Source organism: Nycticebus coucang, chromosome 20, assembly GCF_027406575.1.
Source record: "Nycticebus coucang isolate mNycCou1 chromosome 20, mNycCou1.pri, whole genome shotgun sequence".
NCBI classification, from domain to species: Eukaryota; Metazoa; Chordata; class Mammalia; order Primates; family Lorisidae; genus Nycticebus; species Nycticebus coucang.
In genome coordinates, this window is record NC_069799.1 from 48,531,985 (window position 1) to 48,544,193 (window position 12,209).

Below are 12,209 nucleotides of genomic sequence, written 5' to 3' on the forward strand. Positions count from 1 at the left end.
TTAATCAACATAAAAAAGTCAATAATCCCTTATATCCATGGTCAAGAGAGATGAATAGAGCCTTCTCCAGGGAAGATAGATGAATGGCTAGCAAACATATAAAAAAAAAATGCTCATCGTCCTCAATTATCAGAGAAATCACCCTAAGATATCTATCATTTAACCCCAGTGAGATGGCCCACATCACAAAATCTCAAAATCTCAAAGGCATGGATGTGAAGGGAAGGGAACACTTTTATAATGCTGGTGGGACTGCAAAATAATATAACCTTTTTGGAAGGAAGTATGGAGAATCCTCAAGGAAGTCACACTAGACCTCCCATTTGATCCTGCAATCTTATTATTAGGCATCTACCCAGAAGAAAAAAAAATCTTTTTATCATAAGGATATTTGCACTAGACTGTTTATTGCAGCTCAATTTACAATCGCCAAACTGTGGAAACAACCAAAATGCCCACCAATCCAGGAATGGATTAACAAACTGTGGTATAGGTATACCACGGAATACTATTCAGCCACTAAAAGAGATGAAGACTTTACACCTTTCATATTAACCTGGATGGAGTTGAAAGACATTCTTCTTAGTAAAGCATCATAAGAATGGAGAAGCGAGAATCCAATGTGCTCAATTCTGATATGAGGACAACTGATGATCTAGGACATGGTGGGGGGTGGGGGAAGAAGGGAGTGGAGAGGGGGAAGGAGGGAGGGGAGTGGGGGGTCATGGTGTGTGACAAACCTCTTGGGCGTGGGACATAAAGAAGGGACTTTACCTAACAAATGCAATGAGTGTAACCTAGTTCTCTGTACCCTTAATGAATCCCCCCCAAAGAACCTTGTGAACAAGGTTGCTATTGGAAATCTGGGAAAGAGAGTCAGGGAGGTCAGCTGAGTTCCAGGTCTCACCACTGGTCAGTGGCGGGGCTGTGACTGTACCCCAGGTGATCGGTTCCACAGCCAGAGCTCTGGATGCTCATGAGAGATTGTCTCCCCAATGGAGAAGAAATGGGAAACTCTTGCTAGGTGGAGGGGATAATGTGAACGAAGGCGGGAATGTGCAGTGTCCTTTCTGTACTTGTCTGTTGTCTTTGGTTCCCCCATAAACTATAATATAATTAGCTCAAAACCCCTTTCCTCTTCCCTTTTCTGTCGCTCCATCCTCAGCACCTATTTGAAATCTTATTTTTTTACTCCCAAGGGCATCTCAAGCCTATGGGACATGCTGGAGCAGACCAGGCACATCAGACGTCTATTCCACCCATTACATTCCTACAGTTTCTTAGCTTTTAACTTTCTCACACCTATTAGCCCCTGCTCCTGAGAGCATGGGAGACAAGGCCCTGAACACACACACCCACAGAAGTCCAGAAATAAAGGAAAATACCCAACAGCATGTGCACAGCTGTGTGTATATATGTAACCTTGTACCCACCAGTCCTGAAACACACAGCCTCACTGGGTGACCTGGACCACAGGCCATGGGCTACAGAACGGAGAATTGGGGAAATGAGAATGCCCCCCCCATTATTACAGTTTTAGCTGTGATAATGGTGGTGAGGACACTTAAGAGTCCTTATCTTTCAAAGATTCATGTAAAAATAATGTATTATTTGGGGAGGGAATGGATGAAACAAGATTCGCCACATGTCACCATGTGACAAAGTCAGAAATAAGGGCCCAAGACATGTCCACGCTTACACATTTATTTGGGTTTAGAGAGACAACACAGATAAAATACTTTGATCATACACAGTTTATATTGGTAAGAAGAACAGGTTGCCACGTGTTTGTATAGCTTATTTTTTTTATTGTTTTCTGTCTTTAGTAATGGAATGTCAATGCCATTCAGAAACACCAATTGGGAACAGTATTTTGGCGCACGTAACTAATACATACACGGTGTCTGCATTTAGCATTTGAAAACAGAAGAGCACGTGCAAGATGATACCCGGTGTGAGGGTCCTCGATCGCTGTCTTGCTACTATATTTACACCTGTGCTTTCTTTGTCCATAATTGGAGGAGTAGCATCTCCAGCAACGCCCAGCAGAGTCAACACCTGCGATTGTGATGCTCCCTCGTTGGGTTCCTCTACCCTTAGAGACAAAGTGGTGTTTGCCTTACATTTTGTGAAATCATACAATTCTCAAAGAAGGTTTCTCGGGACAGGGCTTAGCTGGGGGCATATTCTCTATCAGAGCTGATGTGGAGGGCGTCGAGTTTTGGAAAGAGAGAGGGCAGTAACAGATGCACGTGTTTTCATAATATCAAAGTTCAATACAGCTACCACACAGAAAAAGACATACCAATAATATATTGTACAAGCTTTCACAGAAACACATGTTGATTTGCAACACGGTACAGTTCAGATCTAAAGTGCACGACCCCAATTTGAGGTGACAAGACAGTACCCTATCAATATAATAAAGGCAACACAGTCACACACAATTGATTTCCTTTCCTTTCCTCGCATCCCGTGACAATACATGAAGTCCGTCCCATGGTCAGGTCTCAGATAAAGACATATCACACTTTTATTTTTCAAGTATCTTAAATAATAAACATAATATTGCTGTATAAATGAAAATCCCATGTCCATTCTGATTAAAGCTAAAACCAAGCTTTTCTAAAATTTATAAAGGATGGTCTCCAAAAGGCCTTTGGCACTGGGAATTTGGACTAATATTCAAAACAATCTTCCTTCCTTCCCTCCCTCCTTGTTCCTTCCTTCCTTTCTTCCTTCCTTCATCTAGCCTCTTTCCTGAGAAGATTACAATCCTACTTTAAAGAGTATTTATTAAACTAGTGGGAATCACTAGGCTTTTATGTTTCCCTTCCCTGGGCAGTGGTTGGCAGGGACTTCCCTGCATAGGTCTGAGCAAGGCTCTCATCAAATTTGAGGAAGGACTTGGAAGTGGGGGCTGTGGTTAAAACAAATTTAACCTATTGGTTAAAATTGTTTTGCTGGAATTTCATACACAGGCACACATTGTCCTTTTAAATTCTGTCAACCCATTAATCTGAAAAGCAGCACTTGATAATGTAGGATCTGCATCCTGGGGTAGAGAGGGGTCGCACCACCAACTTCTCAAAGCAAGATGGCAGGTTGGATCCGCTAATGACTCTGCCTCCACGGTGGCAACTTCGGTCCTGAGACTCAAGACATATGGGCAGCTATGTGCTTATTCTCACCAGCCAATTTTCTAGAAAGGAAAGGGATGCTTGGCCATTAGACAAAGCCTAGAAGGGGAGGCTATTCCTTCATGAAACTCTGCCTCTCAGATGAAGAATTTATTTGTAATTGTCACAGTGAATCCATCTCTTTTCTAGACAGAAAGGGCCCAAAGCCATGTTCATATCAAGCATCAGTGTTTTTGTATATAACCTGGGAGAAATAATGTGTATGTAGGGGGACAAGCTTGTAAAGATTTTAGATGGCTGGCTCCTGTGGTTATACAAAGGGCATTTCTACTGGCTGTAGGATAATACCCTCTCTTTTCACCTGTGCACCTGGAAAGTAGTTTCTGACCATTGAAATGCCTGGTCCATATAGAAAGGGCAAATATTTCTAACTTTTTATTTGCAGCCTGCATATAAAAGTTTATGGTTCTCCTATAGCACTTGGGATCTGACAATCTGTGCCCCCCTAAATATCCCTGAAAAATTTTTGTTAGCTCATGTCTCTCCATCGGGTTTGCAGGGGAAGAAGAATGTTTTAAAAATATTATTAATATTTTGGATTCTGAGGATCTTATTACCTCTGCACATGATAGTCACTTTATATCTTGACCAGAGACAGAGGAGAGAAGGTGTTAGGTTGAGATCTCAAAATGTAGGGCAAGGAGCTTATTTCATGAAAGGGAAATCACCACCCATGGAATAGAAATTATTTGTGATCCTAGTGATAAGGGAATCTAGCAGGAGAGACTTTTGTGGGTAGGAATGAGGAGGGAATAAAAATAAGCAATAACTCAGGAGGTAAATTTCTCTTTCCTGGACAACACCAATACAGCATCCAGCATGATGTCATGACTGTCACACAGAGATCCTTTCTCCCAAGGCTGATTTTAATTTTAATTAATTTTCTAGGCTCACCATATTCTGGGAATGTGCTTCTTTCCTCTTTGCTCATGCTGATTAATTTTATTTTTCTCTAATTAATCCAGATGACCTAATAAAAGAATACTGTTTGGGAAGATGCCTCAAGAACCAGCATCAACATTCTGTTCAAAGCAGGCTGAATTGGGAAGCGCAATAGAGACATACCTAATTTAATCTAAGGTGGAGCTGGCTTGCCAAAGTGAGTCTGCTTAGGGTCAACTGGGTGGAGAATCTGGGAAGAGAATCTCATTGCCAATCTAATCATTTTAAAGAACTTGTGTTTCTTTTGAAATACTGACTTTGGAAATGTGTTAAGCTAGAATGTGCATAGATAGAAGGAATTATACCTTTTAAGAATTTTTGTGGGCCTGCATTTCATAATAACTTTGCTGTGTTTGATGGTACCTCCATTAAAGGAAAGAGGAAAAAGAAAATCTGGCTTCATGTTTTATATCTGCCCCTGCAGTGTGTATAACCCATATAAAATAAAAATCTATATGTTACAAAATAGGATTTCTTTTTTAATATATATATTTTCCTTTTGTAAAATTATATGTATTTAAATACATTTGAAATGTTGCTATAGGTAAATTAGAAATTTTTTTTTTCTAATACTATGAAAAAGGCAAGAGTTTTTATTGTCAACATACATTTTATATTTACTTTATCCTTTTCACTGCACCCCAAAGAACCTTTTATGATTCAGGGGCAATTTGGCACTATTCAGTCCTACTACTCTGAAGTGAAAATAAAGTTTGATTTGCACACTATATTAAAACTAAGGGAAGTATTTATAATAATTTTAAGCTTTTCCTTATTGATTAGAACACAGCCTTTTGTCGCTAATTATTATTAGAGAGGTATTCTAAACTTAAGAAAGGATTTTTAAAAGGAGCAATGTTCTTCTGATTTTTTTGAACTCTACTCGCACATCACAATATAGAAATAGATTTACTTTGGAACAAACTACAAATACATTCACACAGTTTGGGACAACTTAATTGTCTACCTAGAGAAATGAAACAGCTTGACGAGCTAGGTTATTATAAATCTTGTCCAAGGCGTTCTATTTCTTCAATCAGGAAGTCAATGTCTTGGTGAGTTGCTGCGGGGTTTGAGATGACCATGCGGAAGAAATTGACCTTGTCTCCCAAGGGTTGGTAGCTTACCATGGTGGTTCCATACTCCATCATTCTGGCTTTAATTACTGGAGCCACCTGTGGAAAAGATCATACCAGAATGGTGACTGTTTCCTCCAGAACTCTCCCTTTAGTCAAAGAACCCAAGAGCAAGCATCATTCTTAGCTTCTAACTAAATAATCAGAACCATATTTGTTTTCTCTGGAAGGAATTGCCTCAGGTTTTCTTGGGATCAGAGTTCTGTAACAGTTCAATATGTTTAAGATCCTGAAGGTGATAAGAGCAATAATAAATAGTAGGGGATCAAGTGTTTATCATCTTATCTTTCACCTTTTCCAGTTTGGGGAGAATGGGAAACAATCTGGCATTGGCCCCAAGGCAGTAAAACATTTGGGGAGTTCTGCACCCCTTAGGCAATGTAAAAACATTGAAATAAAACATAGTTCAGAGAATTGTTACCAAAAAGTAAGTTTCAATGTCAAGTGATGTATAAAGATAAATAAGACTCTGACAACTTCCTTAAGACCCTAAATCTTTCTAGTTAAAATCAGATTCCCTTCAGACCCCATTATTTGTCAGTTACCATAGAGAAAGCTAACAGACAGACTTCACTTTCACCCCTTCACTTCTCATTCTGAACCTAATTTCTTCATCTACAAATGAATGTGCATGATGATTCCAGCCAGAGCTGAGATTTTCTGATTCTAGATTAACAAGTGCCTAGTCTCTTCCCGCCCCTTCCTTGTCCTATGGGAGGACGATGTGAAGAAGAATGTTTCTGTTGTGATGATCCTTCTTTCATCTAAGGGATCAGAATGTATGCAGATCTCAGGCTCATTATGGGGGATAAATATAAAAAAGAATTAAAATATGTCAAGCCTAGGATTAAATTCAGAAAATAATTCTACTGGAATATTCTAGTCCAGAGAGCGTGAAATTTATCACTTTGTGCTGCAAGGTATATCAAGTCAGTGTAGTTCCTGAGAAGAGAAATCCAAAATTAGAAAAGGAATTCCAGATCCACATGGCTACAAGAATTTAAGGAAAAGTCATTTAAGTATTGAGAAGGAACACTACCAAGGGGGGTTGGGTGGGGGGAAAACCTGGCCTGCTGAACCAGGAAGTCTACAGGGCCCATAGGAATGTGGTTATGAAGTAACCTAGGTAACCAATAATGACCATTAGAAAGAGACCATCAATGACCAATAGAAAAGGGCAATACGGCCTGGAGGTGCAGAGAGGCCAATGAGAGACTTGCAACCAGTTTCAAATGAAGAGAGTATTTATACTCCTGCTAGGGCCTTTGCATCACCTCCTCTCTACACTTTTCTCATCCATGAGAGAGACCCACTTCCAGCTCTCTTTGGAAGTGCTCTAAAACTTTCTCTTTGTTCTTCCTAAATAAAATCTCTCTTTGTTACCCTGGAACTTGTGTAACTTACTTTTGCTTTCTATCCACACTGCCTGAGCTGCAGTTTTAAGTTTCCACTCACTTTTGCTTTTTTTTTTTTTTTTGGACACCGAGTTGCACTTTGTCGCTCTTGGTAGGGTGCCGTGGTGGCACAGCTCACACCAACCTCAAACTCTTGGGCTTAAGCAATGCTGTTGCCTCAGCCTCCCAAGTAGCTGGGACTACAGGTACCTGCCACAACACCCAGCTATTTTTTGTTGCAGTTGCCATTGTTGTTTAGCTGTCTCAGCCTGGGTTCGAACCTGCCACCCTGGGAGTATGTGGCTGGCGCCCTCACCATTGTGCTCACTTTTGCTTTTGATTACCCTGGTGCCTCAGTTGAACTTTCTAGCTCAGTCAAGTAATTGAACCAGATCAATTTGGTTTGGGGCGCTCCCAACCCCCAACAAGTATTCCTTCATTTTATCCATATAGTAAATCATGTTTGCTCATTAGAACTGATAAAATAATGACAATGCTTTACTCAGTGAATTAAACTCTGGTTATTTTTCTTGGCTGCCCACGCAAAAACACATCAGAATGGCACTAATTATTAAGGACAATTATCTCTTAACTTTTCAGATGAATGCAAATCAAAGGCCAAAAGAATAATGTCAAGAGTCATGAATCTGATTTTGTCATAAAGTGAGATTGAATTCCCCCCATTCCTGAAGCAAGTCAAGTTGGTGGAAATCGCAGATGTCTAAATACATACGACTTTTGATTGCTTCCCAAAATGCAGATGAACTAAAATTAGCTGGAACATGGAACATCTACTTCATTGTGTGTTCACTAATTGTAAGTTGAGAAGGAAAATAAGATTCTGAGTATTTTGGTGAATGTATAGCACTTTCACTTATTTCCAGGCTTTGTTGTTGTTGTTGCTGGATTCTTGGTTTTGCTGAGGAAGAGAGAAGCTGCATGTTGAAGAATTCACTAAAGGCCTAATCCGTGAGAGCTCTTTGGGGCTACCTTAAGAGTTTAAGGGTACTGTTTTCTCCCTTATGCTATCAGCTTTTCAGTCTTTTAGAAAATAAATAACCAAGGGACTCTTGCATAATTTGAACCCACATTGTTTTCTCCAAAGAAAGCTCCTAATAAAGCATCATGAAATAAAAAACTTACAAGATACCATAGAAATGTATGAGGTTTGACAATTTAGTTTGCAAACTAATCCTAGAAAGAGTGCTACATATCTTATTGCTGAATATCACTGTGGTCACCTTCAAAGTATTTCCCTTGTGAAGCTATGCACCAACTCCAGTGCCTAGTCCACCCTTCTAAGCAATTTGGAGCTCTTTTTCTGGAAGGACCATCAGAGCCTTTATTGCAGAGCATACACACAACAACAATAATGAATGCCGCTCAGTAAGACACTGCCACACATTGACATAAAAACAGTTGTGAGACACTGATATACCAAGGTATGAAACCTTACTGAGTTGTTTGTATAGTGCAGTCAAATTAAGTGCATGGTGGCAAATTTGCCAACTTAATTGTCAGACTTTTGTATAACAATGGCTATGATGGCCATTTCAGAAAAAGAGTTCCAAAGCTGCATTAAAGGGTGGGCTAGACACTGGAAACAGTGCACAGCTTCTCAAGGAGAATACTTTGAAGGTGACCATAGTGATATTCAGCAATGAAGTATGTAGAACTTTTTCTAGGACCTGTTGACAAACTTAGTTGTCAGATCTTCGTATTTTTCACTATGTTAGAAAACCTCTTTGTTTTTAAATTCTGGAAGGCTGAGAGAGATCTTTGAAAAATGAAAAAGCAGACTAGCTATAAATAAGACATTCTGAAATGTTAAAATCTCAATAATTAAATTCCCCATAATACCTGTTATCTTAAAGTCACTTTAAAGATAAAGCCAAACAACTTCCTTACTAGTTAGTATTAAATCCATTGTTGACCTTTTGAAATTCCATCAATCAGCGTAGGACTATAAACTACAAAGGAAATAGGTGTTTAGAAAGGTTAAATGAGAAAAAAAGAAAGAAAAAAGAAAGGTAAGTGAGGTAGCTAAGGCTCTTGGAGGTGACTGGAGGAGGTTCCTTCTTTTATGAAAAACAAAGAAAACCCCCAAACCAGCTTGGCACCTGTAGTTCAGCGGCTAGGGTACCAGCCACATACACCGGGTTGGCAAATTCGAACCTGGCCAGGGCCTGCCAAACAACAATGACAACTACAACAAAAAAATAGCCGGGCATTGTGGTGGGTGCCTGTAGTCCCAGCTACTTGGGAGGTTGAGGCAAGAGAATCGTTTAAGCCTAAGAGTTTGAGGTTGCTATGAACTGTGATGCCATGGCACTCTACCGAGGGCGACATAGTGGTACTTTGTCTCAAAAAACAAAAAACCAAAAAAAAAAACATAGGGTAGCCTTGATGTTGACATCTCAAGAAGGTCCACAGCTGCTCCATTTCTAACCATTTCACAGGAAGCCTGTGTTATCCTTATAATTGAACATCAGTTTCAGTCACAAGATCAGTCCATTTCAGCCATGGTTCTTGCTACTTTGTGTGTGGCAGTAAACATAAACTGGCTCTCAGAAAACAAGAAAGTAGAGTTGTTAAAAGGCTGGCTCTATGGGGCTCCATACATCTTGACCTTACAGGAGCCCACAGAAGGGAGAGGGTCCATGCACCAAGGTCTGATCGCTCCTGAAGACACAGACATATGTCATGAAGAAGACACTCACGTGAAAAGTGCAGTGTACACTCACATCAGAGGAGCCTGGAACACGTACCTTTGAGAGGCGACTCATTCTCTCTTCGTTGTCTTCCAGAGTACGCAAACTTGGAGGTATATACCAGAAGCAGACATTGGTGTGCTGAGGCTACAAAGAGGAAAGGAAGATTCACACGCAGCCCAAGCCGGCAATTTAGAAATTCCATTTCAAATCTATTTATTTGGCAGATTCGCCATATGATTCCTACTTTTAAATCAGGAATTGCCTTTGGGGGGCCAGACTTCCTCAACATGATATGGAGTCATTTGTCAGTTTAATTTTTATCCCAGCTCAGAATAGCTACCGCTCTGTGACGGTCCCCCTTACCCGGACAGCACGTCATTCACCTCAAACAATATCAGTGGTAAGACCTGGAATTGATGAAACCTTTTGAGATCGTGGAAACCCGAGTACGTACCTTCCCGTCAAACACCATCTCATATCCTTCTCGGTTTTTTATGATATTGTACAAATACTCTGCCAGCTCCAAACACTTATCGACATGTGCTTCAAACCCAGTAGTTCCCTATGAAAAAAGAAGAACAAGCTCATTAGACGGGCTGGGAACACGGGACGATGAGCGATCCCTCTGGAGACAGATGACCTTCCTACGTCTTCCATTTCAGTGCATGTGACCCTTCATCATTTCGAGACTGTCTCCCCATGCTTTTCCAGCACTTATTTTCTCTTTAATCCTCTCATCCTCAGGTGATTTTGTTCCCTTTTTTTACTGCTTTTTCCTGCAGACTTCTTTTCTTCCAGAGCCTCCATTCCCTAGCCAATTATTTTGATTACTCATGGGGAAAATTCGTCTCTGCTATTCACAAGAGTAACCATGGAAGTCATTAATAACGAGAGAACTGAGCTATTCTCTTCCCGCAGACAAGAAGCATCATCAGAGACCCTTGGGAGGCCACTTAGCCCCCACCCGACTCCTGAATTTTCCATTCCCATCCCTCAGTATATCTGATATAGAACAAATAGGGCACAGTGCTCAATGAATTTGCTGAACAAATGGATAAAAGAATCTGAGGGAGTTCACAGAGGCTCTGTTAGCCTGTCATTCTGCCAGGAGCTGGAGAGTTCTCCTTTGGTGACAGATATATGACTCACGTGTCTGTAATGGATGAACGTCACCACTGAGGTCTTTCAATGTAGGCCCTGGAGCTGTGCATAGGAAAATCATCATAGCAGTCCTGGGCTGAAGCTAACTGACATCAGGATACACAGGGGGCTTATTCTCAAAATGGCTGAAATGGTGTTCTTCATATTTTCTGATTTCTAAAAGAAAGCTTAGAAAAACAGCCAGCGTTCACCCCAGCAGCACTTGGAACTGGCTTAGCAGCAACTCAGCCAACATGAAAGCTGGAGGAAGGGGCTTCAGCCAAGACGAGGTGGGTCCCCTGCCTGTTTACACGCAACTCAGGTAGGGGGCCCGGCATGGCCAAGTGGTGTGTGACATCCAAGATATGTTTAAGAACAAGTTGCACTGGAGAAATCCAGTGGGTTCAGAAATCCATTTCTTTGGAGATTGCTGCCCCAGCCGATTGGCTCAAGGAAGCTGGTGGGTCCTGATGCCTCAGTGTTCCAGCTGGCAGCATGGCTCCATGGACTGTGGGTGCTACTGAAATTAGAATTGGCTTGAACCAACCTGACAGTTTGGGTCCACTTAGCAGAAGAGAGGGAAGCTAATTGTCCTCCAAACTGGGTCCTTCAGACCAGCCTAGAGTTGGGTTTAGACTTTCACATATCTGATCTTGGACATGGGCAGAGCCAGCCTCACTGACCGTGACCTGCTGTGTGGCCTTGGCTAATCTCTCTGCTCAGACAGGAATGAGAGTGCCTCTCTGAGTCCCCACACAGGGGCACAATTTTCCTTTTTCAGAGAAGCCATCTGTATCAGAACCAGATGGTATTAAATATGGAGCTTCTCAGGCCTCAACCCAGGTGCCCGAATCAGAATTTCAGGGAGATGGACAATGTTTATGTCATCTTTTTCAGAGATCTCATTGTCAACTGAGTATTCAGCAACTGCCCCTGTGTTGTCTTGGGCCTTAACATCGTGGGTGCTGGTCATAAGTCTTCTCTGCTTCTTGAAAGGCTCAGAGCAGAGATGCTGCTTCTGAAATAACTGCTGAATCCCTTGCTGATCTCTTGCTTTTTACTGCCACCACCCTCACTCAGTCCTTCTTACTTTTCACCTGGGCTGTAGCTCCCAAACCATCCTTCAGTCACTGGAGATGCTCCTATAGCTCAGAAAATACACTGTAGCTTCCTGGAACAGCCTTCTCATAGTGCTGCGGGCTAGAATTCTGTATCTTTTACCTCTTCTGTTCAAGACCCATATCAAAGATCATCTCTTGATACATCATTTTTGACTCTCAAACTAGGAATGGGTTCCCCATCTTTCAACTTCTGCTGGAATATCTGTGTGTCTTTTCTGACCAGATCTATTCTGTCTTACATGACAGCCCTCTCTGAATTACCCTTACCCTGTCTAGAAAACAAGGGCCTCCTTCTCCCATTCAGCACTAGGTATGATCATACATGCTCAAAATCTACTTACTAAAATAAATTCATATTTTAGAGAGAAAGCAAATGCTTAATCACCCAGCAAAGGATGCCAGGCGTCCATTTGCTTTCAATAATTTTTTCCTGTTATTTTTTTTCCCTCGGCCATTTGCCAGTTTCTTTATTACCCATTTTTAATTGCAGAGCCACTAACAGAAAACCACAAGGAAACCTGCCAATTTGTGTAACCACATATAGAAACAGGGATTTACTATG

The 12,209-nt window shown here is 41.1% G+C and overlaps 1 protein-coding gene and 1 long non-coding RNA gene across 4 annotated transcripts in view; one reads left to right on the forward strand and one right to left on the reverse strand.

Moving 5' to 3' along the window:
* Positions 1-4,286, forward strand: part of LOC128572979 (uncharacterized) — a 76,010-nt gene extending 71,724 nt beyond the window's left edge. For both annotated transcript variants that reach the window (XR_008376288.1, XR_008376287.1), the window contains exon 3: positions 4,166-4,286. This is a non-coding gene — a long non-coding RNA (uncharacterized LOC128572979). The remainder of the gene's footprint in view (positions 1-4,165) is intronic.
* Positions 1,691-12,209, reverse strand: part of GAD2 (glutamate decarboxylase 2) — an 85,362-nt gene continuing 74,843 nt past the window's right edge. For both annotated transcript variants that reach the window (XM_053573168.1, XM_053573169.1), the window contains 3 exons: positions 9,841-9,948; positions 9,441-9,530; positions 1,691-5,317 (listed from right to left, as the gene is read on the reverse strand). In XM_053573168.1, coding sequence (XP_053429143.1) covers positions 5,144-5,317; positions 9,441-9,530; positions 9,841-9,948 — 372 coding nt within the window. In that variant the 3' untranslated portion in view covers positions 1,691-5,143. The remainder of the gene's footprint in view (positions 5,318-9,440; positions 9,531-9,840; positions 9,949-12,209) is intronic.